Source organism: Columba livia, chromosome 15 (genome assembly GCF_036013475.1).
Source record: "Columba livia isolate bColLiv1 breed racing homer chromosome 15, bColLiv1.pat.W.v2, whole genome shotgun sequence".
In the NCBI taxonomy this organism is placed as follows: Eukaryota; Metazoa; Chordata; class Aves; order Columbiformes; family Columbidae; genus Columba; species Columba livia.
This window is the reverse complement of record NC_088616.1, coordinates 8338553-8365864: the sequence shown is the minus strand read 5'-3', so window position 1 is coordinate 8365864 and position 27312 is coordinate 8338553. Positions and strand designations below refer to the sequence as shown.

At 42.9% G+C, this 27312-nt stretch overlaps 1 protein-coding gene across 4 annotated transcripts in view; it reads right to left on the bottom strand.

The window, feature by feature from the left end:
• Nucleotides 1–27312, bottom strand: part of SEC14L5 (SEC14 like lipid binding 5) — a 37998-nt gene that overhangs the window by 6687 nt on the left and 3999 nt on the right. For 2 of the 4 annotated variants that reach the window (XM_065030979.1, XM_065030980.1), the window contains exons 3-15: nucleotides 27006–27157; nucleotides 25748–25823; nucleotides 13140–13289; nucleotides 12883–13014; nucleotides 10827–10955; nucleotides 9940–10159; nucleotides 8043–8155; nucleotides 3325–3514; nucleotides 2890–2978; nucleotides 2284–2354; nucleotides 1476–1647; nucleotides 683–817; nucleotides 141–278 (exon numbers count right to left, since the gene is read on the bottom strand). In XM_065030979.1, coding sequence (XP_064887051.1) covers nucleotides 141–278; nucleotides 683–817; nucleotides 1476–1647; nucleotides 2284–2354; nucleotides 2890–2978; nucleotides 3325–3514; nucleotides 8043–8155; nucleotides 9940–10159; nucleotides 10827–10955; nucleotides 12883–13014; nucleotides 13140–13289; nucleotides 25748–25810 — 1602 coding nt within the window. In that variant the 5' untranslated portion in view covers nucleotides 25811–25823; nucleotides 27006–27157. The remainder of the gene's footprint in view (nucleotides 1–140; nucleotides 279–682; nucleotides 818–1475; nucleotides 1648–2283; nucleotides 2355–2889; nucleotides 2979–3324; nucleotides 3515–8042; nucleotides 8156–9939; nucleotides 10160–10826; nucleotides 10956–12882; nucleotides 13015–13139; nucleotides 13290–25747; nucleotides 25824–27005; nucleotides 27158–27312) is intronic. The other 2 variants (XM_005505647.3, XM_065030978.1) reach the window with 2 other exon arrangements.

Sequence of the window (27312 nt, the reverse complement as noted above, 5' to 3'; positions counted from 1 at the left end):
TGAGGCACACTGCTGCTGAACTATCTTGTTGTGCTCACACTTTGGGAGCTCATTGTTTTTCTCGTCAGCCTTAACTAAAGGAACACACAACTGATACCAGTTCAGCTCATCCTAAAGCATTATGAAGTTCTGGCTTGTACCTCATGTGGAGCTCCTTTGAGGACACTTGCAGAGTGATAGATAGTTTCTGTCCATAACCGGATGTGATCTGAGTTCTCCGGCTCTTCTTCTGTTTGATAAAGTGACTTGGGAACAAGCCCACCTTCTGGGACAGTACACTGGAAAAGTCAGACAAACAAATGTGAGCATTCATACTCATCTAGTACTAAAGTATCAAGTCATCTGTACCATGAGCACTTGCTGGCTGTCAGACACAGTGGATAACACCCTCAGCTGATACAAGATTTCCTAGTGGGATCAAGTTTGCTTGAATTACAATGGTTTATCTAAACTCCATTTAGAGATTTGACCTCTGACTCCATTCTCCAGGGCAGCAGCATCACGTCAGGCTGAAACCTCCTGTGCACAAATTAACTGCACTGTGCTCGGAGCAGTGGTGTCCAGGCCAGAACAGAGATTTAATCATCTTTCAGAACGGAGAGGAAGGCCAGGGTGTTGAGGAGGGAATCAAGGGAACTTGCACACATCTGATTCCACCTGCACAACAGGAATGAAAACTCACCATGCAGTCTCCTCCCAGGAAGTCTGGGATCACGTCTTTGTCCACATAGTCCACCAGCCCTCCTGGACCCTGGTAGTTATTTCCACTGTAAATGAGGAATTTCTGCCTTGTGTTCTCATTGATAAAGGGACTGACCTGAAATAAGAAGTGGGCAGAAGACAGTGTCACTGAGTGAAGTTAGAGACATAATTTATATCATCTTACATAGACACCTCAGGCTTTAGACCAGAAGGCCTCATCAGCAGGAATGCAGACCAGCAGTAGTGCAGAGCTTCCCAACTCTGAGCCACTTCCCCAAGTGGGGGTAACAAATGGAAAGTGTACTATATCATCTCACAACATTTTCTACTTCATATAAAATAATTTGAAGTCACCACACCACATGTAAACCTGCCAAGGAATTTAACAAGCATGTTCTTACACTGCCAGAACAGCCGGCAGGCACCAGGCAGAAACATATTTATTACTCTCCTGTGTCCTCCAGCATATTAAAAAATATTTTTCTTTCCCATCAACATGAAAACCCACCAATTTTGGGCCACCGCGGCTGCATGAAGATCTGCAGTTTAGGTGTAACCTTGGTGGATGACAGCCACGAGATTCAAATGAGCTACAGGCACACTACGGCTTGCTCTCTAGGAACGCTGTGGTCTCTTCAGGCATTCAGCCACAATGTACCTGGAAGCTTTTCCCTCCCTAACTCTTCAAATAAGCAGAACTTACACCGACTGGGTGATTTAGCTATTTGTACATGAACAAGAGCTTGCGATCCAGCAGTTCACATTTCACCCACCAGAGTCCAGAGAACAGGGAAAACCCTGGGTGCTCGCACTATCAACAGCCTCCCCAGGGTTTCAGGGTAGTTGTCCTCTACAACCTCAATTATCCGAAGCAGCGCCTTAACTCCAGGCCGCCAGAGATGCCGCATATTTAGCCCTTCCAGGTCCACCAGGCATGTCCAGGATCTAAAATAAACACATAGAAAGGGACCTGTCAGAACTCCACTGCACAGTGGCTGCTCAGTTTACAATCCACACAATATTCCAGTAATGCCACAGCCTGTACAGGATCTGGTGAAGCAAACGAATGAGACCAGCAGTTCCAATAAAAATGAGATCTCCACTCAGGCAGCAGACAGCCTGAATCCAGTTGAGCTTTCAAGTAAAACAGACACCCAGTCCTGAAGACAAGAACATATGCTGTCAGCGCAGAAGAGGGTGAAGGTGTGCAGGCCTATTGCTAAAAATAATCCAAAAATGCATTTTAAATGGAAGTGGAATCTGGCAGGCAGTTTCCTGAATTAAAAAGAAAGTTTCAAGGATTTGGATTAAAATCACCAAGACAGAAAGATTAAATTTATCTGAAATTAGACATAAAAACAAGTAAGGAAGGACCAACAGTTGCTTTCATATGAAGCTGCAGAATTTATCTGCATTTAGGTTCACTATACGTGGTACCCCAAACCCAGGAGCAGTCTGTAACAGAGAGACACTGCTGTCTGCTCTTTAACCCTAAGGACAATCTAAAACCTTCACAGCAGCATTCTTCTTACCAGGTCAGGTCAAACTCCGTAAGGATACAAGAAAACAAACTATACTAACGTGATGGGGCGGCCAAAAATGTTGGTATTTTCCTCACATCTCTTTTGTCCTTCCTCATTAATTGACAGAACCTGAAACCAAAGACAGTTCACAGAAGGATTAGCCAGAGTATGACTGAGAAACCAGGATAGCCCAAAGATCTTATTTCAAAAAACACAGAGCCCAGAAGTACACCAGCTTGAGAACTTACAGTGTGCAAAACAGAGAGCAACAGACTACATTAAAAAAGGCTTCTTTACTGAAAAATTGTGCTTATCATACCAAGTACAGATGGTGAAAATCTAAGATGAAACGTAACAGTCTCAAGATCAAACGTTGTTAGTGGAGCTGCATGAAAGGGCCATGGAAAGCTTACAGTTAAACTGAAAATTATCAGAAAACATCTTTCTGACCTATTAATATAATTACAAAAGTTTAACTTTTTTCTCTGCAGGAAGACAGGGCAGCTTGCTGTGCTAAAGTCACTAAGAAAACTTTGAGTTGCCAGCCATGAAACACAGAAATTACTGATGTCAGGCAGGTAGGTTCCTGCTGCACTACACCAAGGCTTCTGAACACCCCAAAGGAAACTGAGCTCCTAAGGTGAGAAATGAAAGTACAACTTACATGTCGTAGCAGCGATTCCTCTCCCAGAGCTTTCACCAAACCTTTTGTGTCCATCTGGCCAAGACGAAGGATGTAGAGCGGTCGCCCATCTTCAAAACAAACGTAAGGGTTTAAAGAGGGAAGTCCTCTAGTTTCCCAAGCTATCACTTTAGTACCTTTTATAAAATCTACATTGAATATTTGAAAAGGATAAAAAAACTTGTATCCAAAGGCAACCTTATCAAAGAGATGCTGCTTTGCATGAGCTGTAGTCTGCCTGATCTGTGCCGAGAAAATAACAAAATTACACCAAAACAGAGTGGCTATTTACAGGTGTTGTACTGCTTTGTTAATGTTTAAAGCGTCAACACAGCTTTCTTCAAAAATCCCAGGTTATTCATGAGGTTCTTTAATGTGAACTGTGCTGTAGTGTCACTGTAAGGGCTATGTTCTAACCTTTGTCTTGATAATGCCATCCTCCAGTGTAGTATTCATCCAAGAGGGCTGGGGGCCTCCATGACTGCAGGATGTAATCCACCTGGTACTGCTTTCGCCAAGACAGTGACTGACAGAGCATTTCTCGAGCTTTGTCGATGTTGAAGTCACGAGCCCGCAAAAATCGTAGGATATGTTCGTCCTTGGGTATCTGAGAGAAGAGAAAGTCCAAGGATCGAGACTGGTACGTTACCTGTACCACTGTTCATAGAGCCTGCAGAGAGTCCTGCAGAGCATACAGGAATTTTTTAATCTCTTAAAGCTAAAATGACAACTATTAAAATCTACATTCCTTCTCCCTCCCTAACTAATCCAGCTGAACGCAGCAGATGGTGCTAGGATCACAAAGAAGTCACCAGCTCACAGCCTGTGAGAAGCCTTTCACTGATCCCATTGCCAGAAGCCCCAGCAAACTCTGGGCTGGCTGAAGTTTCCCTCAGCCAGCTCCCCACAAGGACAAACAAAATACTGTGTCAAAGTAACAGAGCTGCAAGCTCACCTCCCCACAGGGCACATTAGCAAAGGATGGAAAGCATCCACAGGTAACACACTAACCAAGTTAAGGACATGCTGTTAGGAATCACAACTGCACAGTCCTCCCATGATTGCCCACTGGCACCAATTCCAGCTCTGGTCCAGGCCTCTCTCCTGCTTTGCTGTTGACCATGTTTTGAGCTCTTCCACAGGCTTCCCTGCCCCATCACATCATTCTAACTCTTGCCAAAACAAACAAATCAACCCAAACTACAACATACCCTCTCTCTATCACTCAGTAGTTCTAGCATCATGGGGAAAAAGCTTCCCCAAACCAAGCCTGTAGAATGGCTTATTCAAACCTCCTGACAAATCTCCTATGTTCTCTTTAGCTGAAATAACAAAGAAAATTTGCCAGTAACACTAAGCAGCAGGAATTAACAATAAACCTGATAGAATCCATACAAGTGCCAAATTTGACTAAAGACCTGTCCAGTTGCATAAACAATTGGGTAACAGCTGCATATGCTGCTGATTTCTCTTCTCAGTCCCATGACCCCAACTCCCCCAAAAGTGTTCATCAAGTTTCCATTAAACATTCAAGTTTTGTCAAGCAGGGATAGTCTCCTCCAGAGTATCTGTCCTGTGCTTAGCACAATGCAAGCAATCTGAGCCCTGCTGTAATACAAAAAAAGTGTGTGTTCGGCAGTCAAAGCCCTTTTGTTTGTTCACTGACATGCTCACAAAAACAGAAAGCAGGGAAGAAAGCAAAGCCGCCAGCAGTGTCAGGCTGGGAACAATCTCAGTTTCACAAGCTGGTATGAAGCTGCAAGAAATATTAAGAATTGATTCCACGTGAAGAAAGAGTTCAAGCAGCCTAAAGCCAAGCCTAAAAGCACCTGAAGAGGAGACAGGAGATTAATGCTGTTCAGCATATTCTAATGCTACAAATACTGCAATTGTATGTCATAGAGAAGAAAAGGGCAGCCTTCCCAAATAGGACCTCCAATGTATTTAGAATAATGTCACAAAAATTTTATGCATCATAGCAAGATCAAAGACAATACGATTTTCATCAGATGATTTACACTTGCATTTCTGCTGCTCAGAGGAATCTGTTATTCACCAGACAACAGACAAAAACCACAAACATCTGCAAGAGCCCCTGGATCTCCCATAAGACCCAAGAGAGGGGAAGGTTCTTAAAAGGTTTTGTTTCTTTTCATGTTTCAAAACTATACTGTACGTAGCTACAGGTAAGAGGCAAATTCAGGGCTTCTGTTTGGACCAAAGACAAGGAGCTCCAAGCGGACTTCTTCCACTCTGAGTGGAATTAGTCTTTTAATTATCTTTGTCCATCCAAACAGTAACTCCAATATGCAAGAAAACAAGGTTTTAATTTCAGTCTAGTGAAACATACTGTTCTACACAGTACAAAGCCCTTGATTACTAGCTTTAAGTACCTGCAATTTTAACACCATGTGAAGTTTGTTTCTTCAGCTACTCAGATTTTTAAAGCAATGATAAATCTGACTCTAAAGAATAATGTCTGCTTTGGAAGGAACAGAGAACAGATAGTGAAATAGATGAAGATGACAAAAAAAGGGACAGTTTCCAAGAAACAGGAGATCTACATGTATTTCTTTTTGGCAGAGGAATAAGGACATTCCTGCTCCGAATTAAAAGAACAGATTACCACTGCAAGGTAACAGCCTCTCCAGAGGAAACTGAAGTCATGCAGGACAAGTTCCTGATTTTATATTATTCCAACAGGGATTCAAAAGAAGCAAACAGGTGAGTAAGTAAGGGTGTTTAGGATGAAGTTTCAATAGCCAGCACCATCCTTGCTAATGAAGCGCAAGCACTTGCACAAACTCAGAGTTCCAAGCACCACAAAAAGCAGTTATTTCACTTTTCGCTCAAGTGCTGCCACTATTACCTTCTCCAGTTTCCATTCCTCAGCCTCTGACTAGGAGGTAGGAACAAAAAAACCCACAAGCCACAACACATGTAACAAAACAGCTAAACATTTAGAATGTGCTTCTTCCACCTGAAACCAAGACCCTTGCTGATCACACATGGATCTCACTGCCTTTCTCTCATCTAGGGCTCATTTTCAGCTGGTTACCCAATAGCTGAGATATCTCCCACCACACAGAAGTCCACGCTGTTTTACTGGACAGAACACGGTAGACCTGAAAAGCCACATGTCCTGTATTTCAGAGGAAAACTGTATTTAGACGTTGATCTGTCCTCTTTTATGTCTGCTTGTGGTCAAGTCCTTTTTAACTGACGGGAGGCTGAATTACAAGAGACAGATCACAATCAATATTTAGTAAAGCACATTTTATTAGTTGAGCTGTTATTATTGGCAGGTTCACACAGTTCACTCACACATACAGTTATCTGGTTAGTTGGCAGGCCAGCCCCAGCTGTTTACTTGGAGGCAGAGCATCAGTGACATGAGTGGCTTGCAGGTAGGTGTTCAGCCAGTCCTTCAATGGATCCTTTGTTCCATCAGGTATATATATATATTCCTGTAGCCTCCACCTGCATCTAGCAGTTACGGTGCTCTTTGACATGGTCCAAGTTATACAACTTGTTGATGCTACCGCATAACAGTGGCCTTGGACAGATTTAGCAGATGTTTGGTGTTCTGAATTTATCAGCTCTTGCAGATTCAACAGTGGTGTTAGCTCTGGAGCTTATCAGCTGCTGGGAGACTTTCACACACTATCTCAACACATACTGTTCTTCTCTTCAGCCTGCGGTTTTCTGGTAACTGTTTCTCCAGTCATATTCACAGGTACCAAAAAAACCCCACGTGCACACTGACACAGAAGGGACTTTTTCAGGCATCCACTAACAAAAGAACTATAGCACTAAACCTTTGTTACATTTTATTTCTATATGGGTGACACAGTTTTTAAACCCCTGTTTTATCTTGCAAAAACTATGTTTAAACTCCTTGTACTCAGACAAGACATGCAGAAAATACTGGCAAAGTCCTTATGAATAACAGCCTCTTTTTGGAAGGCCAGTTAAAAGAGAAGAATTAAAATCTTCTAAATGAATGCAGAGCACTACCTGACCCATTCTGTATGACTGACTGCAGTCAGCTGCTAAGCCAGGAAGCTATTACTATAGAAACCTTATCTAGCTGTACTCTGTTTCAATGGACATCACTTGCTTCAACCATAATTCTCCTGTTTTCCCATTTTCTCAAGCACTCTTTATCTACCCAGCCCACACAATTACTCTGTGGTTATACCCTTGGTCCTTCCTTCCCATCTAATATCTCTCAGGAAATCTGAAGTTAGATCCCTCTGGAGGAATTCAAGCTACCCTGGGTTTTTTTAACTTTCTCAGCCGCATACCATTTACCCTCTTGGCCTGATACAGAGATTTCCCTTCAACTAGAGTCATCTAAGCAGCTGCTGAACACTACAGCAGAGGTACATCTAGCTCACCATACCCATGCTGCTTTTCAGGGAAAAATGTTTCTATCTACACTAGCTGGACAACTCCACCTGTACTTGCCCTAGTCTAGCACCTCAACTCCTCTATACGGTGAGACTGTACTTCCTGAATCAGGTGTGGTTTTGAAATAGTACATTTTGATAAAGGAGACTAAAGCAAGAAAAGAATGAATTTTTCCTCCAAAGAGTCTAGCCCTTAGCTGTGCAAGCTTACACAACTTGCCTGATCTGACATGCACAGCGCGCTGCTGACACACAGCAGCTGAGACCTCAGTGCTACCAACCACCTCCCTGCTGAGCAGCGTCTGACCAGAGAGAAGGGACACAGCACCGGCACAGCCAAGCGCCTCTGACACCCCACCCTGCAGGTGCTGGGAAACACAAACCGTCCAGACAGCCCAGTCCAGGCCACCAAGCCCTAGACTGTGCCTAGTCTAAGTTCACAGTGAAATATCTATGCTCAGGGACCACAGAGTGGCCTTTTCAGTACTGACAGGACTGAACTGAGCAATGCAGGTGCAGGCTGTGGCACTGTTGGATCCTGCTGTGAGGCCGCACAGACCATTCTCCATGCCTGGCCTTTTACCTAACCTTGCCAAAACAGCTGAGCCTCAACACACAAACTGTCCACAACCCTGAATTTCATTATGGGCTTGGAGACACACAAGCTATGGGAACAGCTGCATTCAGGCTTGCAATGGGGTGCTCTCTGCCTTGCCTACCCACCTTGCCCTTGTGCGTTTCTTGAAGCCACTGGCGAAGGCGGATCAAGCAACTCTCTTGCATGGGAGTCAGCTGGCCCAAATATCGCTCAATGTAATCAGCATCCAATTTGTCGGCTGGAAGAAAAGGGGAAAAAAAGAACAGAACAGTTCAGAGGAGACTTGACATAGCCAGAAAGGAGATGCAGTTATTTCTACACATCAGGTTACTTATGATTGATACAGGAGGAGCACAGAAGCCCTCATTTCAGCTGCCTGAGGAAAGTGAATGATATTCTCACAGTGATTAGGGCATGAGGACACAGACAGCACATAAGGTATCAAAGCTAGCCCACTCCACCTGTCTCTTAGAAAACTAATATTTCATTCAAAGCTGAAATGATCCAGCAGGAGCTTTAAAAAAACTCCACATACCACACAAACTAAAAAAGAAAAACAACCCCACACACCACCACAACTCATCTTCATTAACCACTCCAAGAAAATGGGCACTTAAATCCCCTGGTGTTCTAAAGATCATACACACAATTCCAATATCAAGAGGCTAAAAAGCAGAGAGCTGAAAACTTATTCTGCTTACAGACACCAGAGGGAAAGGAGAATATCGCTACCATTTCTGACAGCAAAGAGAAGTCCTGTGCATACCAGCAGCTCAAGGTCCCTCCAGATCAGAGACAAAGGACAAGGGGTGCGACTCTGCCAGCTTTCAGTGAGAGAAGCAGATGTGCCAGCCCAGGCCTGTATGTGCAGATGCCAGCGAGGAGCACACGGTGCCCAACACCGGCCTGTCGCTGTGCTGCAGACATGCAGGCACAGGGGGAGCAGGGTTGGGAGAACAACCTCTGAGCCAGCTCTTCATCAAGCAGGGTATTTTTTTCAGCAGATACCAATAACTACAGAACAAGGCCTGGACACCCACAGGATACACTGCTGCTGACTGATAATACTGAAATTATATTTGATAAGTGCTGCACCCCCATCCAATCCACAGAGCTAGCAAGCTGGGGAGCAGTCCCAGGGATGCTAATCGCTTCCTAAACATGAATATAAGCAGAAAAAGAGCTCGTCTCCTCTGTCGCGAGATGGGATCTGCCACTCTAATCTCAAAGCACTTCAGTATTTTTCGTAATCAGCTCCTCTGTGGATTTCAATCCCTTTTTCAGATAGAGTCCAATAAAGAGAAGCTACCAGAGAAGGTCTGGTGAGACCAGAACCATTGATAGTTCCAAATTCCAAGCTTTTTCTCTAGTTACAGAGAGCAAAACAAGTGCTGTCTTTCCTTCTGAGGAATGACAACTCCTATTTCTAATGCCACTACTCTAAATTAAAAGGGCCCTCCTATTTCTTTTTCTCAGAAAATAATTGTATTTAGTCTAGAAAACATCATCAGATCACCACACAGAAAGAGAAAGTCCAATTCAGGCATTTGCGTGAGAAATGCATTAGACAATATTCTGAAAGCTTGTCTCTGCTTGATATAGGGTACAAACCACTCAAACCAATCCCCAAGAACTTCAATTTTGAAGCAGCCAAAGTATTTAATTATAATTCAGTTATAGCATACTCAAGATACATTTAAGCTTCTCCAATATAAAGTATAAAATACCTTAAGCATCAGATAAAAAACAAGGTGTTTTGTGGTTCTTTTTGTTTGGTTGGAGTTTTTTTAAGCTCAAACAAAAACATACCACCTGCATAATTTTTCTTTTCAGAAAAAGTTCCATTGTTTATGGTTGTGTTTGTCTTGAAGGAAGAAAATAACTTTCCCTCCTCCCCACCCACAGTCCAGAAGAAAAAAATACTCATGCCAAAAACAAAAAAAAAGAAGACGAAACTCATTAGTCAGTGCTCATCAAAGCATTTAGACCTCCAGCAGCTTCTCCTGCCAGGCCAGTGCATACCATCAGGGCTGACAGCCTCTGCCAGCGGGCAGGAGCTGCCAGTCTGCTCTTTGGTAGTTCCTCGAGCCCCAGACTCAAGCCGTACGTCATCAGCACCATGTCCAACAGCCGGGACTTGCTCGTCCTTCTGTCTGCACGCTGAGGGAGGTGTCCAGCGGGGGATGAAGGTGATCCCTTGAGAGATCAACTCTTTCAGATAGTGTTCAATCACTTCCTTGCCCTGAAGGGGAAAACTCTCATTAGGGAAAAAAACAATCCCATCTCCCCAGAATCAGCAAGTTGCAGAAGAGTTTTCCTCAGGATAGATGACTAATGCTGTTTAAAATAAAGACAAATGAAATTGACGTCTTCTTCCATCTGTGTGACCCCATTGGAAAATTTCAGTATGAAAGCACCACACAAACGGTGAATTATAACACTGGCTAAGCAAATTCCAATGGTATGGATGCAGCTACCTTTATAACACTTTTAGCCCGTTTTCCTGCTCCCAAACCATCAGTTGGCTGTCCTGTTCCCCTGCAGCCCAGAAGAAAAGGCCACCAAGAGGAAGCGCCTCTGCCTAAGCTCCTGGAGAGACACTGTGGTGATTTTTACCCAGAAGTTTCTCTTCCTGCATGAGAACAGTGTCCTCAGTGTCTGAGGAGCCTGGCACCCACAGCATGCACTGCAAGCCTCCTCTGGCACAGCCTGCTCCCTCCCCTGCACAGACATATTCCAGCAAGCATGCTCACCGCACACTGGATTTTTCTTCATTTGCTCTACTGATTCAGAGACATAAGCAAGGATATAAAACTGTAGTGCGTCTATTTTACAGAAAAGAAAATAGAGCCACACCAAGAGCAGGCATTTGATTTGGTTTTTGTTGCACAAAGGGAAGCCCATCTTACCCGCTTGATGTTTGAAGTGTACTGCTTCATGGCAATTTTTTCCACTGTGCTTTCAAAGCCAAAAAATGACTTGATGTCCAGAGATGCAGACTGTTCAAAGCAAGTCCACTCTTCATTCTCAGGGTGAACCTAAGCCAAAAAACACACAGAGGGTTGGATGGCAGCAGATAGCTCACAACACAGCAGGGCCCTTGCCCTGGTACAAAACTGGGTATTTAATCTCCAGACCTACAGAGTGAGGGTGCAGAAGAGGCTTCCTATGAGGCACCCACAGACCCTCATTTAACAGTCAGGTTAATTCTGCCAGAGTAACAGAAGCACATAATGAACTGGACATACAGACAATTTGTGGTTAACTCAGTATTCTTCACACACACAAGGAAATCCAGATTAAAACCCATCTCTGCCCAGCACAACTGAACAGTAGTATTCATAGCAGAAGTTGCACTAAAATAATAGTGAGACTGCCTGCTTGAAACTATATCAGGATCTCCTTACAGAAAGGCAGAGATGGCCTCTCAGAACCTGCAATTAAAACACCTACATCTTCAACAGAAGAACAGAAAAGTGTTTTTTTTTCTTGTTTTGGATCGGAAACTCAGCAACTGAACGCCAGTCTTTCACCCAAAACAGAGGAGACATGGCAAAGCAGAGAGTTCTCTCACTGACAGTTCAATATGCACCTTCCCTTTCTAGCCATTGCCCCTCAATTACTCTATATATGGTAAAAACCTAACTCTTCTTTTAAACTTAACCCTTTTCTGAGAAGACTCTGCCTTTTCTCAGTAGGTGCTGCTATTCACAAACTGACATGAAAGAAAAAATTCCAGCCCACACACAAAGATATGAGCTCTATAAAGGACGCAAATTCCCCCTGGGGAGATATTAAGTAACTGCAAGAGCAGGATCATATTTCTCCAAGTTGTTTCAGAGAACACTGCAGGAAGGCAAAGATGAGAATAAACCTCTTTCCGGTACACTCTGGCAGGGAAAAGGGAACTGGTAAAAATAGAGCAGGGACCGATCTTGACGATGCAGACAGCTAGCTCCCTGTTCCAGGAAGAGCGCTCCCCTCAAAGCCCAGCTGCTAACATTTCCTTCTGAAGGATGAGAGCTGTAAGCAACATGGCCAAAACCAGCAACTGCAACGATGTCTGAACAATCCCAGAGTTGACCTGGGAACATGTCAGATTTGTCAGCACCTTTCACAATGATGGAATTTGATTTACTATAGTTTTTGGGAGGCCCTGCATAGCCATCAAGTCATCTCTGGCTCAGGAAACCCCCTCACAATCCAGAACCTTAATAGGTTTTCAACTGTCTCTTGCTTGAAACAGAAGCTACTTCCAGTTTGCTTACTCCCAGGAAGCTGAGCTGTTGTCCAGTTGCCAAAAGGGCAGGTAAGTAACAGGATCTGGACTTTTGTTTAGGGAACAAAAAGTAGTATCTGATTGCTTCCAGAAACAGATGAAGCTGTTTACTGGTGACTGAGGCCCAATAACACAATTACAACAAAATGGGACATTGTTGCTGAAGATACAGCCACAAAGTGAGACAACCCAGGCCACAAAAAAGGCTCAAGACCTTTCTCCAAATATTTAGAGCATAAGTATCATGACAAGATGCTAAAACTTCACTTATTTGTGGGCAAAATCAATTGCCAGACTTCCCTCTGGCCCTCATCATCATAATTATTAAGGGTTCTCCTGTAAATATCCAGATTTAAATACATGCCCAAGCTTCAGATGCTTTTATTAACTTGAATTTCAACTCAAAAGAATTAGTTAGTTGAAACTAACACTGTTAGTTCTGGAGCACCAACCATGTTTCCTATTCACTCCAATTAGAGAATCTCAATCAACCTAAAAAAGTTTAAGCCCTATGAAAGCACTGGAAAAAGCCTGCACTCTACGAGCCAACGGCCTTCCAGTCCTAGAGTATCTAACCATGTTACACAACAATCCACTGCTCAAATTCATTCAAGCAACTTCACCCAGTACATCAGCGTGTGACTTTCAGCAGCTTCTTCACAAAGAAGTAGAAACAAGGCAGTTACCGAGTAGCTGCATGTTTCAAGGACGACAACACGGTTTGCAAAAGTCTCATTGTGGGCTTCAATGCGGAGAGTTCGCTCCTTCCAGTTCACTGTGTTTTTCTGGATGAAAAAAACATACTCTACCCCTGCAATCTGAAAAGGACAAAGAATCAAAAGGAGTGGTGGGGAGGGGAAGAGCACAAATAACTTTAGGGACATTTACTGATCTAAGCCAGCTAACAAAACCTGGGACTTTTTGCCTTCTAGGTCCCACTTGCCTTCTTCAGCAGCCTAGGAGCATCCACATTCAGTTTGCAGCTCCGTTCAATGATATGTATAGCTCCATCATCACTCCTGGATTCATGCAGGATTTCACTCCCCAGGAAGACTGGGATCTCTGGACATGTAGGAAAGCGCTTCTCATATGCCTGGAAGTGAAAAAAAAGCAACTTTGAGCTTCTGGCTAGGATCAGCTTTAACTCTTTCTGAATTAATTAATTCTGTGATAGCAAGAGTCCAACAAAACAGATGCCCTTCACGTCTGAGAAAAGGGAAACTAACACAAGGGTTGAAGTTGAAGCAAAATAGTTAGGAACAGAGCTGGCATCCACTCATGTCAGTCATCAAGCTAAGCATGTCTTAATATAACTTTTCTTTCACACATGAAGTAGAAATAAAAACTTGTTTTTAAAGAGTACTAGGAAGGGACTGCTAATAATTTGAACAGCAGAAACCCAATCTTTAGCTAGGAAAAGCAAGCACAGCTCCATTGATTTCTGCTGGTTACAGACTTGACCCAGAGATAAAAAAAACCTCAAGTCAGACATATTGCCTCTATGAAGAAGCTATTTAAAAATATTGCATACTCCTATGCCTTAAAAGTGTGATATGTCAAACAGTTCTAGTTGCCCTAGACTATAAAGGGTAAGAACAACAATTATTGGCTACTCACTTTGCCTTGATTTATCAATTTCTAAACCAATTCTGCCCTGGTTATGAAATCTTCCTTGTTTTAATTAACTCCCATCTCTCTGAAAAACCTTTTCTCCAAAGCTTCTTTATCAAACTCTAGAAAAAAAATCCAGCTTTCCACAGAGCTTGCAGCAAACAAAACTAACTTGCATAAATGCACGTTGCTCCTCCTTCCCTAACTTCTCCATCTCTATTATATTGCAAAATCTTTGCAGGGTGGAATGTTTTCCTTAGATTTCTGAAAAATACCTCACACTTTGGGATGCTATTGTAAATACATAATCGAAGCAACACTAGCACAAACTGCACAAGTAGCCCCAGATTCAACTACAGTTGTGACAGGAGAAGCCACGCTCTCTTCCCATTGCACTCGGACAGCTACACCATTTTGGTCGTAAGACTGTTTTTTGCTATCATTCCACAGACAAGCTTGCCCACTATGAACTGCTGCTATCTTCCCATCTTCCGTAAGACACAACCATTCTATACAGCACATAATCCTCATGAGTATTTATATTTTTATCTCCCACAAAAGAAAATATTAATGTGCTAGTGATCAAGATGAGCTCCGCTGCCAGCACACGCACAGTGCCATGGGCATGCTGAGGGGTGGCTGCATTCTCTGTTACCACAGCAGTTCAAAGGCTGGTTGCCCCTGTACATATTCATGGACCCTGGTGCTGTGAATAATACTTGCTCTTAAAATAGCTCAGGCACTTAAGGACACATTCCATATCTCCTGCTCCTAGACCTCTGAATGGAATAGAAGTTATTTCAGATTATCGTATTGCTGTAGTATCGGGAGGAAAGTGCAAGCAGACTAGTAGCTGGAGTTCTGGCCACCCTCCAAAGGCCTCACTTCAGCAGCCTCACCAGGAATATTGAGCTGTAAGCTGCTCCTCACCACTTAAAGACCACGATGGCCAACCTGGAGCCCCTCTGGCTCCCATTTGAAGATAAAGCCAGTGTATCTCGACACAAGTGTTTCTTTCTCCACTAAGTATGCACTTGACCCAGCTGGAGACAGGCTTTCTAATAAACTGCCATTGAACCTAGCAAAACCCAGACCAAGAAAACTACTAACAGAGTGCAGTCGCTATTTCAGACAGCTAAACAACATCTGGAGATGAAGTAAGGTCAGGGCAAAGAGGCACATATCTGTGCATAGCCCTGGTGATGTAACTATGGTAACAGCCCAAACCCATCACCTAAATAGGTAGAACATTTCCACATTTGAGAAAGAATCCTTTTCGCACATTAATATTAAGTCCTTTGCTACTCTTCTTCGCACAACAACTCTAAAAATACAGCAGCTAAAGATGCCTGAGATCATATGAAGGACAGCTGAAGTGCCACGCTGCAGTCACAACAAAGTTGTCCTGCTAACATGCCTGATCAAGACTGAGCTATCAGGAGAGCAATCCATCTTTTGCAGCCAGCATTCTCTTACCAAAATCAGTATCTAAACACAAAGTACCTTTTTGTTCCAACAGAGAAGCTAAATGACATCAAGGCAGAGAAATTCTCTTTTTTCCCAAAACATTGCCAAAACTAGTTGTTATTCTCTCCTCTATGATTCCGCAGAGTGCGAGGTGAACGACAGAATATCCCAGTCAAATGAAAGGCAGAGAGTACTTAATATTAGCTTGATTTAATACTTTGGCTTCTAACCTGCCTGCATTTGCTCTTTTATCCTGTTGCTGCAGTAACTCTGCACTGACTCGTATATAGGAACTATGATTTGTGTCTCACTTCTCTGTCCCTCCATCAGAAGAAACGGCAGCAGTATTGTGCTGCTACTTTTAAGCGCATATCCATAATATTGCTTTAAGACAACCACTTTGGTGACAAAAGTCTTGAACAGGATCAAATATATCTATGAAACAAATTGCTCCAGGAAGCAACTCCCTCCCGTCTTCCAAACCCCACCAGGATTAATGCTGACAGGCAGACCCAGCTAATACTTTGCACACCTCTGCAAACCCTCCAGCCCGAGCAAGCCAACTCGCCCCACTGAATTCCAGCTGACTATGAAACCAATAACAAAAGATTTGACTGATGTTTTGCCCTGCAGTAACAAGGTTTGGCCAGCACTCCCCTGGGAGATATGTCCAAGTGGTTTTACTGATGCTAAACATTATGGGACCAACACTGTGACAGACAAAAATACCTTGTGAGTTTTTGAGGACAATGCAAGGAAGCCACACATAAGTGTCCTAAACTGTTGGTCAAATACGCAGTAACCAGTACAAAGAAATGCATCTGTGAGAAGAGATTGCCCTGAAGGTCAGCCAGATGCCAAACAAGAACAAGTTACACAGGAATACAAGCATCAAAACAAAAAAAATTTACACAGAGAAAAGGGAAAATTACCCTCCTCTACAATCCCCCTGCTTCACCCCTTCACCTTCCTGGTACCAAGGTGTTACACATATTGACAGTGTGTGCTCCTGCTCCAGTTCAATCTCCCATAGTCTGACAACAGCTGTATCACTGCTGTTCCCTATACAATCCAGAGAGTAGGATATTGTATAACATCTACTCCTGTTTCTCCTCTGCAGGTTTCAACATACTTTTCTAGTAAGTGACCTTGAAATCAGTTACACAACAGAGGCCTTAGGAACACAAAACAACAGGGACATCCAAGCACTGAATTACTGCTTGAAACAAAACGCCTCAAAACCCAAACTCTCCTGCACATGTCAAGGCTCATGGCAGTTTCTTCAGCCCAGTATCTGCTGGGTCCTGAGCGGCTCCAATGTGCTCCAACAAGAGGCAGTTTTTGTTAGATGATCTAGCTTCATACCTTAATACCCTAGAGGGAATGTTGCCTCCTCAGTGCTGGGGCTGCATACAAACTCCCAGGGCAGCAGCTCTGCCTTTCTTCCCACACCACTCACCTCTCTCAGACAGGTGACTCTTCAAGCTTCTCACTAACACACAGGCAACGGGCAACTGGTTTGGATTCTCTCTATCAGCATGCAGATCCTTTAGCAGAGGAAATATAAAGAGCTTGCATGCTAAATGCTGCTGTCCATGAACTCATACAGAAACAAACTGAGCTATTTTGGAACAGTGGCTGGCAGGAAAGCATTCATCATCTACTTGATAAACGATGCTCTGAAGTGGCTGCATGGCCATTGTGTCTTTAGGGTTTGGTTGGTTGGATTTTTTTTTAGATCACTTTTAGGTAGGAAGTGGATACAATCAGACTAACTTTTGACCAGCTCTAATGATACATAAATATCTATTTCCAGATTCAGGTGTTTTCAGATTATGACCTTCTAAGAAAAAAGTTTAATGAAGGGAGCCACAGTCTGCATACCTGTTCACCAGACACAACAATCCGTTTGCTTTGTAATCACTAAAACAGATACCATTGCAAAATAAAATATACATGGAACATTAGGGAGAGGGGAGGGTTCCAACAAATATTTGGGGTATGGAAATGCACTGAAGTCAGGGAAAAGAGAACTTCATTTTAAGGAACTGCAGAGCTTCTGCAGAGTAGCAGAAAGGAGTCTCTGGGGCCTGAAAAACAAACAAACAAACAACAAACAAACAAAAACCACTTTGGCTGGAAAGAAGGAAAAGGTCTGCCACTGAGAAGTCCACTGGACCACGGTACCCAGGGTACAAACATTGACCCAGTGTTATTTGTCTCTGGACTATAACCAATAATTGGCCTCATTTCTTCAGATTTTGGTGAAAGAAACAATTCAGGGAGCAGCAGCTGTCTATTACAATACAGGCACAATCGAATGACATAGCAAACGTACTAAAGCCAGGACAGGCACTGCAGCTGCACAAAGCTACATCAGGAAACTACCAGCGTGCCTGATCTCCTGTCTGAGGAGAGATGATATCCCATTCAAGCTATTCTGCTACAACGTTCTCCTGTGCTTACCAGAGAGAAGAAACTTGGTGGTGGAGCAGTTCAAGCACAAACAACACAACGTATTGGCCTTTACAAAGAGCTACAAACCAACACCTTATCCAGGAACCATTGCTAGCTGGTTAGACATGTTTGCCATAGGCTGCTGTGGAAAGATACAGATACACTGAAATAGGAGGGCAAGCAAGCAGACATCTCAGGCGACTATGAGCAAAACACAGCAATGAAGTGGTACATCACACACTTACTACTCAGTGAATCACCCCAAAAATGAAAGAGGCTGGCTTACAAAGTAATGCCTAGTTGGAAGGACAATCTATCATTGCCAGAAGCTGCTGTAAGAATCTGCACAAATTGGCCATAACTCAGGGTCAAACTTGGGCAGATCACTGTGCTTAGCAGTTAAAAAAAAAAATCTATGCTGATTGAGAAGTAACAATTGATGATGGTTCTAAATTTTCTCACCTCTTTTAGTCCCTGCTCAAGAGCTTATTGTTTGTTTTCTGCACCTACACATTAAGGAGAAAAGAGAAGAGTCTTTTAGTCCGTACTGGAATATTAGATAATGGTGACACTTCCAGCTATGTTGTGCCTCCTTGTGCTATGCTGCAGTGCCACTGAACTATAGCTTACTTTAGAGCTCATCCATTCCAGCACTAGGCTGCACTGAACAGATTAAGCTTGAGGTGCAACTCATCCTTCTAGGCAGTGAGCCTCCGTGTTACAGCTGGAGAAGATGATTAAACAGGGACTATCCTGTAAAGACTCTTTGAATTACTGTAAACCTTCTTTCCAATCCACACATGGTGCCAGCACCATCTACTCCTAAACCATTCTTCACCTAGCAAATGGAGTCTTAACAGTGGCAATGCAAAGCTATCAGAGAACTGCATGATCCACACAAGATACACTAAGTAGGCCAGGTGTGGAGATGTTGCCAGCAGTTCTCCAGAACTCTGAATTAATAATAAGCAGTTCTTCCAGTAGCTGTGGTAAACAGCACTCAAACATTTTTCTACTCGAGGGAAAACGACCCACAATAATCTCAAGAGAAATGTCAGCTCTCTGCTCAGCCTGATTATTGCTCACTCTCAACCTGCTTAATACCAAGAGGAGGTGGTGGCAGGGCACAGGGAGTGAACACATGAATACAGCTGTGAAGAGTCACCCCAGATGACAAAGAGATCCCTACTTTCAGACTTTTGTTGCCAAATGCTTCTCAGCAGTAAGATGATGGGATATTTATAGTGTATCTTGACAGCACGATTTCAAACCATCAAGTCACACTGAAGCATCACGTCTTGAGTCAACACTAGATCCTCTGTAAGTGCACAAAATGTTAACCCAGTAGCTTCTGACAGTCACAACAAACCTGGCAAACATGGCAAAAAGAAGAGAAAGGGAAGCTGTCTTCTCTAAAACAGCTGGCACAGACCATCACTGCAGACAGACCATCCACATCCAAAAATGATTTGTCTGCACTTAAGAGGCAAGGGATATAGACCTAACAATCCTGCCAGAGAGAACAGATTCTGTTTGGTAGGGGAATATCCATTTCTTAGCTATCGTTCAGACTACTATCAGGACATTTCATGTCACATATGACATGGATTGAACACCAAAGAGTAACTATTCAAAAACATTTTCCCCCTTACACATTGACCCTCTCTAAATCTCCAGGGCATTGCCAACCAGAAATACCATTTCAGATAGTATCTGAAAACTGTGTCACTATCTATGTCACAGCAGCTTCAAAGGAGCTTTCAAGCACAGGGCATACAGCCTACACACTGCAAAGCCCTACCATGTGTCATCTTTGGCTATCCAAGGACACAATGAGTAGCAGGCCACTGCAGGAACCTCTTCTCTGGCACTTCGACGTCCACTCCAGTCTCTGGCTACTCTGCACAGCCCTCTGACCAGCTGCACCATCACTGCTGCTTCAGCGAGATTCCAGCTGCCAAGAACCACCCCACCCTCCCTGCAACAAGTGCTTTTCTGGTTCCAGAGTTCACATCTGAAAGTGGAGGCTGCAAACCAGCATCAAAAATTTTAGTTAAAATTCTAGTTTTATTTAAAACCAGCCTGTGATGATACTACAATAACAACAACTAGGAGCTCCAGATTGAGATTCCATTCTGTAATTACAATTAAGTATATAGGAACCCCCAAAAATGTATTCTGTGCTGTATGCGCTGTAAGATATCACACTGTAATTGACCTCGACAGCCAACCTGCACATCTTGTGTAGCAAGGCAGCAGCAGCGTTTCTGAGACCTGGATGGGCTGTGAATACACATATTGAACTTGCCACTCTAAACAAACCCACAGAACTAACGTGATTCTTGCTAGACATCAGTCTGCTTGTACATTATACTGCTTTCACACACCATTTTATCTGTTACCACACGCAAACATTTTATCTGCTACCATTGTATACCACAATCCATTTGAGCCTCACTGTGGTGCCTACGCAGCAAAAATGGGCTCAGAGCTGTTGCAAAAGCATCACCATATCAGTCAGTGAAATACTGAATCCTTTAAGACACCATAGTATTAGAGAGGAGAGCATGCACGATATATCAGGATTTAAGCAGATTCTTTATACACTCCATGTGCTAAATGCAACAGGAAGAAATCACTAAATAAGACTACTTAAGATCTAACATCTTTAACACAATGCACGTTGACACTGAAAAGGCACAAAAAAATTTTGAAATGCTGTATGGAAAGCAAGTCTAGCTGTCAGGACCTCAACTTGAGTATGTAGAGCTTCTTCTCCTGCAACCAAACCTGGCAGCTAAAATAGCAAGGAGCTGTTTTCAGTTAGACTGCACATACAAGCCTCCCAACTTTGTTGGCACAAAAGAACGTTGGGACAACTGTGAAATAAGTGATGTATTTTGATTTTAATTGTATTGAATGCTTGACTCCTGCATGCAACTTTGGGCCAAATCCTCAACTGCTGTAAATGAGCAAAACTTCAGTGGCTGCAAAGTAGCTTTGCCAGTCTGCAAACAGCAGAGTCAAAGCTGATCTGCTGGTGGACTATTCAGGGGCAAGAGTGAGAACTCCTGCCAAATGCAGTGACTGCCATCAAGACTGCTTCAGCAGGGTCAGGCAAGTGAGAAAGACATCTCACACAGGGACTGCAGATGTTTACTTGATAGGCTACAACCCTGTGTTACTGGATGAGAGAGTAAAGATGACACAGACAGAATACTTTCTGCTGCTCACTCCACGGGAATTAATTTCTGACTCTAAATAAACCTGCAACATTTGTAGCCTGAACTAAATTTGCCACCCCGTTTGTTGTCACTCCCAACACTCAAACCACACAAAAGCAACAGAAGCATACACCATTTATTTTTCGAATATGATAAAGTAGGAAATCAACTAAATGCAAAGAACACTGAAATACCACTAAAACTAGAAAAGAGAGTTACAGGGCTGCTTGGAAGTACAGGTGGCAGGCCAGGACCTCAGGTGACAAGCTTTCACTTGCAGATGCAGGCAAGGGAACCATAAGCTGCCACCCAAGGTATCTATTAGAGAGTTTGAGTGATGCTCAAAATAAGAAATGACTGCGTACCACACATGCACCCACAGGAAAAACTGCCCCCCATCTCAAAATAATGCTGCAGGTAGCAGAAGCACCATAGACTGAAGAGTACCACTCAAGCAGGGCAGCGAGGAACACACACCACTGTTGTCCATGCATGCATTTTCAAGAGATCGGGCTCTCAGCTGCTCATATGTGTGTCAACACATGCCGTGGGCAGCACCAAGAAAGGAGGTCAAGCAGAAAGAAGCACTGACTCACATTGTGCATGTGTGGGGCTCCAGAGCAGTTTGGTCTTCAGTACATAGTATAGCTGGTACATGCCAAAAGAGCTGATACTACTGCAAACTTCCAAATGTCTGATCTTTGTTCTGCCTTTTCAAAACTGTGACATACTTTTAGATAACAGTAGTAAACCCCTCAAAGGCTGCAAGCATATCATCCTGTATTCAGTAAGCTTAAATGTCAAGTTACATATATATATCTTCACATATACGTATAGCTGTTTAGCTTTTAACTAAATCCAGCCTTTAAACTACTAGTGTTGTGTTTTGCAGACCTTTCATTCCACAGAAAATAATCTCAGATAGTAAAGTGATAAAGGTTTGATTTGGTTCAAGATGTAAAACCTGCAAGCTGGACATTCCCCTTTTCCAGATCTGCATCCTTACCATTCCCTTGGCACCAGGCTGTGCAGAAAGACCCCTCGCTTGCAGAAGAAACCATATATTGCTATTAGTAGCAATAAGAGCTGAACGTAAAGTGCATTGTACACATGGCAAGAGGACCAAGCAATTAACAGAAGTGCTGTCATGAAGTTTCTCATTTACGCCACTATTGCAGCAACTCAAACTATACACCAAGCATGGAAGACTGTAAGAGTCCCTAGGGGATTATTTCAGATCTGTAGCATTATGGATGATCCTAAGCAAACTTAGCATATACTTTACAGTACGTGAAAATGGCAGACATCAATCGCAAGTGTGAAGGACTGAGTGCGCTGCTAACATTAATGGGAACAAATCTCCCTACTACTTTCAAAGCTAAAACTCTCAAGCTAAAACTACCTCATCTAACCTAATAATTCATTGGCAACAAATAATATTAAACATGCAATCCTTCTCTCAGCTCTGTTTCCTGTGCAATCATGTATTTTGGACTTGCTTACCCAAATCGAGTTCTTGTAACCATACATCAGAGAAGGCTCACAACAATTTACATCAAAGTAAGTTAATACTCAGGAACTTCCTTCTGGATTTTTCCATCTATAACATTTTAGTTAAACTTCTAGCTTTAAAACTACAATTACCACACAAAGAAACAAAAAGTATGTTCATACTTGTGGATTTTCTTGGCTGTAAAATTAAATTAGGAGATAGATGCAATCTCAAACCTGCTGATCTAATTGAACAGAAGACAAGATCAGAACCAGAGAAAAAAAGTTCAGATCTCCTGGATGACCAGAAGAGACCTTGTAAGCTGATTTCTTTTTACTTCCTCAAAGGCACAGGACTGGCAAAGAGAGCAAGAATGGGAATGCGGTCCTCCTTCCAAGGACTTGGATGATAATGTCAAATCTACTGCCTGCAAATGCCAGAATGCAAGCTGCAGAAGTATTAGTATGTAGCAGAGTGTAAATCCATAGACAATTATCCAGAGACACACAATAACAAAGGTATTAACAGTAAAAGTACTGGTGCATCTGTCAAGCACAGCCCCGTGCTGTCTAGAGGACGAGCAGCACACACATGCACTCTGTACTAGTTCAAGGAAGATAAACTGTCTTCCTGGTGGCAGGGCCCAACAAGAGTCATGGGAAATACATCTGAACAAGGCCAGGAAGCAATGAATCATTTGGCTCATTTGTATATAACAACCCTGTTCCTCAGGCCCTCATATCTGAATGAAGCACTTGCACTGTTTTCTATATTGGAGCCCAAACATCCCAGATTCTGGGGGAAAAAAGTACTTTTTCTAACACTGCTCATATCATGACATAGTATGAGCACACTACAGGAAGTATGACCCTCTCCATTATACAGAGGAGGAATCAAGCACAAGTCTATTAGGTTGAAGGGTGCACAGAGACTCATAAAATAAGGTGTCTTGAGGTCACCCACAAGACCTTTGCTTTCCTACTATTTAATCACAGTATGAGACCTCGGCACTCCAAAGGTTCACACAAAGCAGTTGAGGGGAAAAGATGAAAGCAGCTGAATATCAGGTTCCCAGTGCCATGGAAGCTGCTGTCAGATTTATGTTGAAGCAGATTAACAGCAATGCCATGTGCTGAGGAGCAAAACAGCTTCACTGTACGCCCACTCTCCCTGCAAAACCTCCAGCAACTGACAGCACCTGACAGCTCCACGAAATCTGCACTGCCTCCACACAAATGGGAAACTCCATCTGAACACATCAAATGCAATAAAAAAGCCCGCACCCAATTCAGCCTGCATGGACTGCCTCTAGACTGAATTGCCACTTTATAATGCCAGTCTTCATAATAAAGCAGATCCTGCTGTGAACACATGATTTTCACAGGACATTAGAGTGGGACTAAGGGGTCTGTATTCAGCTCCCTACTCTACTACAGAGTCCTCTAGGTGACCCGAGACAAGTAACCTGATCTGCATAAGAAAGAGGACTAATAACTCTGCTAAGGTAATGGGAATTGCAGTTTGCTGAACACCTAAAGGATAACATTCACAACCCCAGCCTTGAAATCCCAGAGAATTTTAAGTTCTGTCATGTTGAAAAAACTGAAAGCAAATAAAACTAAATCACTTGAAAAATAAACCCATCAAACCGCAGCCTTTAGGCCTTCTGCTAACAAGCTTACAAAGGATTTGTCTAGAGGCAGCCTCCTATATTAGCAGCCAATCTATTGACAGGCATCTGGTGCTAGGTTTATCCTGCTAATACAGGCAACAGGAATGCGGAGAGGTATGCAGAGAGCAAAGTCTAACTGTATCTTTGTAACGAGCATTGGTGCCTTATTCTAATGCAGGATGCACTGAGAGAGCAAAGAACATGATCAGAAAAGTTTAATTCCCACAAACATCAGCACCAGACTGGCTAGGGCACTTCTACAGCATGTTAAGGCTTAGCTGTTAACAGACATGGCATATCTACATAACAATGAAAAGAAAAAAGGAGGAAAACTTGGGAGGGACAACTGTAAAAGTGAGTGTGTATTTTAATAGTCAGATAGCATCAAAGTGAATGGCACCTGCTTTCAGCTGAGGAACAGCTGCTACCTTTGTGGTCCATTATTAACACTTAGGGCCAAACAAAGAATCTCTTCCCCAGTTTTAACTACTGAAATAGAAGACTGCAGACTGTTTGGGATAAAACAAATCTTATGGCACTTATTTCCCAGGAATCTAGAAGAGGCAACACTGTCAAAAGGAATGCAGTGTATTACATCAGGCTCTCCCTTCCACTCCTGGGAATGACTTCAGCTACCTGAAGTGACTATAGCTTTTCATCTTCATTCCTGATCTCTAATACACTAAAGAAGATCAGTGTCCTTGTTCAGCAGGGAAGAGAGAAAATGGAGAAAGCGACAGACTAGAAGTGGCAAACAGTAAGTCTATGGGATCCCTAGAACAGACTGGAATGCCCAGCAAACTACAAAAAGTCTTGCAAGAGTCTATGAGCAACCATCTCAGATATAATAAATGCCCAAATGCTCAGTGTTCCCTTGAAATGCAAACAGCAAACCTTTCAGAAAGATATTTGACTCACACCTTGAAGAGCAGTGACAGAGTCCAGAATATCACAACTGCTTTTAAACTTCACCTAAAGAAGCTGCCATGATCACATCAGCTTTCGACATCACCAGCAAATGAACTTCAGTTACAGCCCTCAAGCCCCTTGTGGAAAGCACAAAATTTAGAGAGAGATCTCTAAACATTTCAATCATAGGGTGAACAGGGAAGAACCATACAGAACAATTTTTACAAAGACTACTAGTTTTTAATTAAATCAAAAATCTTGGTATGATTGAGAATCAAGTTCCAGATACATACATCCTACAATAGTGATTGGGAACGGATCGAGAGAGATTCTAAACTGAATAGCATTTGGTGATAAGGCAAAGACAGTTTTTGGCCACAAACTCACCCTGCCTACCTGAGTGTCACAATTTTTCCCTTCCTTGTAATTACACAAGGTTGGGTTTTTTTTGTTTTTGTTGGGTTTTTGGTTGGTTGGTTTGTTTTCCTCCTCTAATGACTAAACTACCTCTCTTAAAATACTGAGACGTTGATTCTTATTTTTCATGGAAAATTAAAGAAAGGACAAAAAGCTAATGTGAGCTAAACCTTTGTTCCCGCAATGTATCCATGATGTTGGTACAAAGACACGCCAGCCAAAACCGCAGTCCCCCACCCCCCACTGGCCTGAGGTTGCAGCCCTTCACAGCTGGAGAAACAAAAGTGCTGAGTATTACTCACTGCCATGACGAGCTCAAAAGGATATTTGTAGACTCGCACTGGGGACTGGTATTTCTGCACCATTTTTACTACACACCTGTAATAGAAAGAAATTGGAAAATTTTAGATCCCTTACACCAAACACCGCAATACATTCTAGCAATTTTCACAGACAGACCTTACTAGGAGCCTTGACTCTTTCTCACAAATAGAGGGGAGAAGACATATTAAGTAGAATATCTTGCCCAGAATCACTTAGCAAGTCAGAAGCAGAGGCAAAACAAAAGGCAGGTCTCTGTGGTCCCACCCCACCAGTGTGTCCAGCACACAGTAGCGTCCTTCACTGCTTCCTAGTATTACTACAGTAAATTCAACTTAGAGCTCCAACAGAACTCACAATAACTAAAGCACAAAACAGATGTAAAGCCAGAATCAATTGTACTCTGGAGAAGGAGCCTGCCTTGGGAACTTTGCAAAGCTTAAATTGCAGTTCTTCCCCACATCTCCCTTTTCTTCATTATATTTGTAATCATTATGCAAAATCAGCCTTTTGGAAAGCTTCCATGGCTTCCCATATCTTGGTGTTTTAAATGCTTTTGTGCACAAAGCGGCATTCAGCTGTTTTAACCCACTAAAAGAAAGGAAAAGGAAACTACATGCTTAAAGAACATGCCTGACGCTAAGCTGGCAATCACATCACACTGACTGGATGCCCGCTGCTTCCAGCTGAACTAAGGAAATAACTGCACGCAATGGAAACAATTCAGTTCTCAGCATTTCATTTCTCCTAGCCACCTCTCACTGTTCTCATCAGGATTCCTCCCTCAGATTCTCTTGCTGGGGTTTTAACTCTCAAATACGCATAAATAATCAGCATCTCAAGGAAGTATGTAAACGATTTAAAAAAAAGGTTATTAGGCTGTGTTCTGCAATTCCTTTCAGTATCTTTATATCACTCCCATTAATACCATCCATGAACATCAGAAACGCAAGAAACTGAACGGCTGGTCTGATACACTTTGCTGATTCCACCCCACTCAAATTCCACTGCTGAGCAGACACAGCCCTCGGCAACATGACGCAGTGTAGCACTGAACTCAACAGTCAAGGCATTAAGACAACTTATCGTTGACATTTTAAGCCCAAAAATGGAGATGAAACATGAACTAGAAGGCAAAGAGCAGTAGATTCTCCCTCAGAAAGACTGCCGCAAAATGCCACTGTACAGTAAAATCTAAGCAAGGGAGAGGGGGGGGGAAAGAAAAAAGACTTAAAGTACCTTTGTAGAAGTTACTCTGCAGAGGATCACGTTACCCAAGAAGCAATGTTCAGGACTTGCTGGATCTCTAGTAGTCTTAATGGTACTAAAAGCCAGTCCACGCAGAACAAGTAAATGCAGAGACAATGCATCAGCAGAGCATCCAACTCCAACTGAAGTGAGCAGAGCAGGGAAAAGTAAACACCCAGGAAGCCCGGGCTCCTATCAGGTATCAGATACCCGAGCCAAGAGGCATGGGGCACCTTGTAATGCAATGCTGTAATATGATTATGCAAGCGCGATACCTAGGCTGCACAGGAACCTTCCA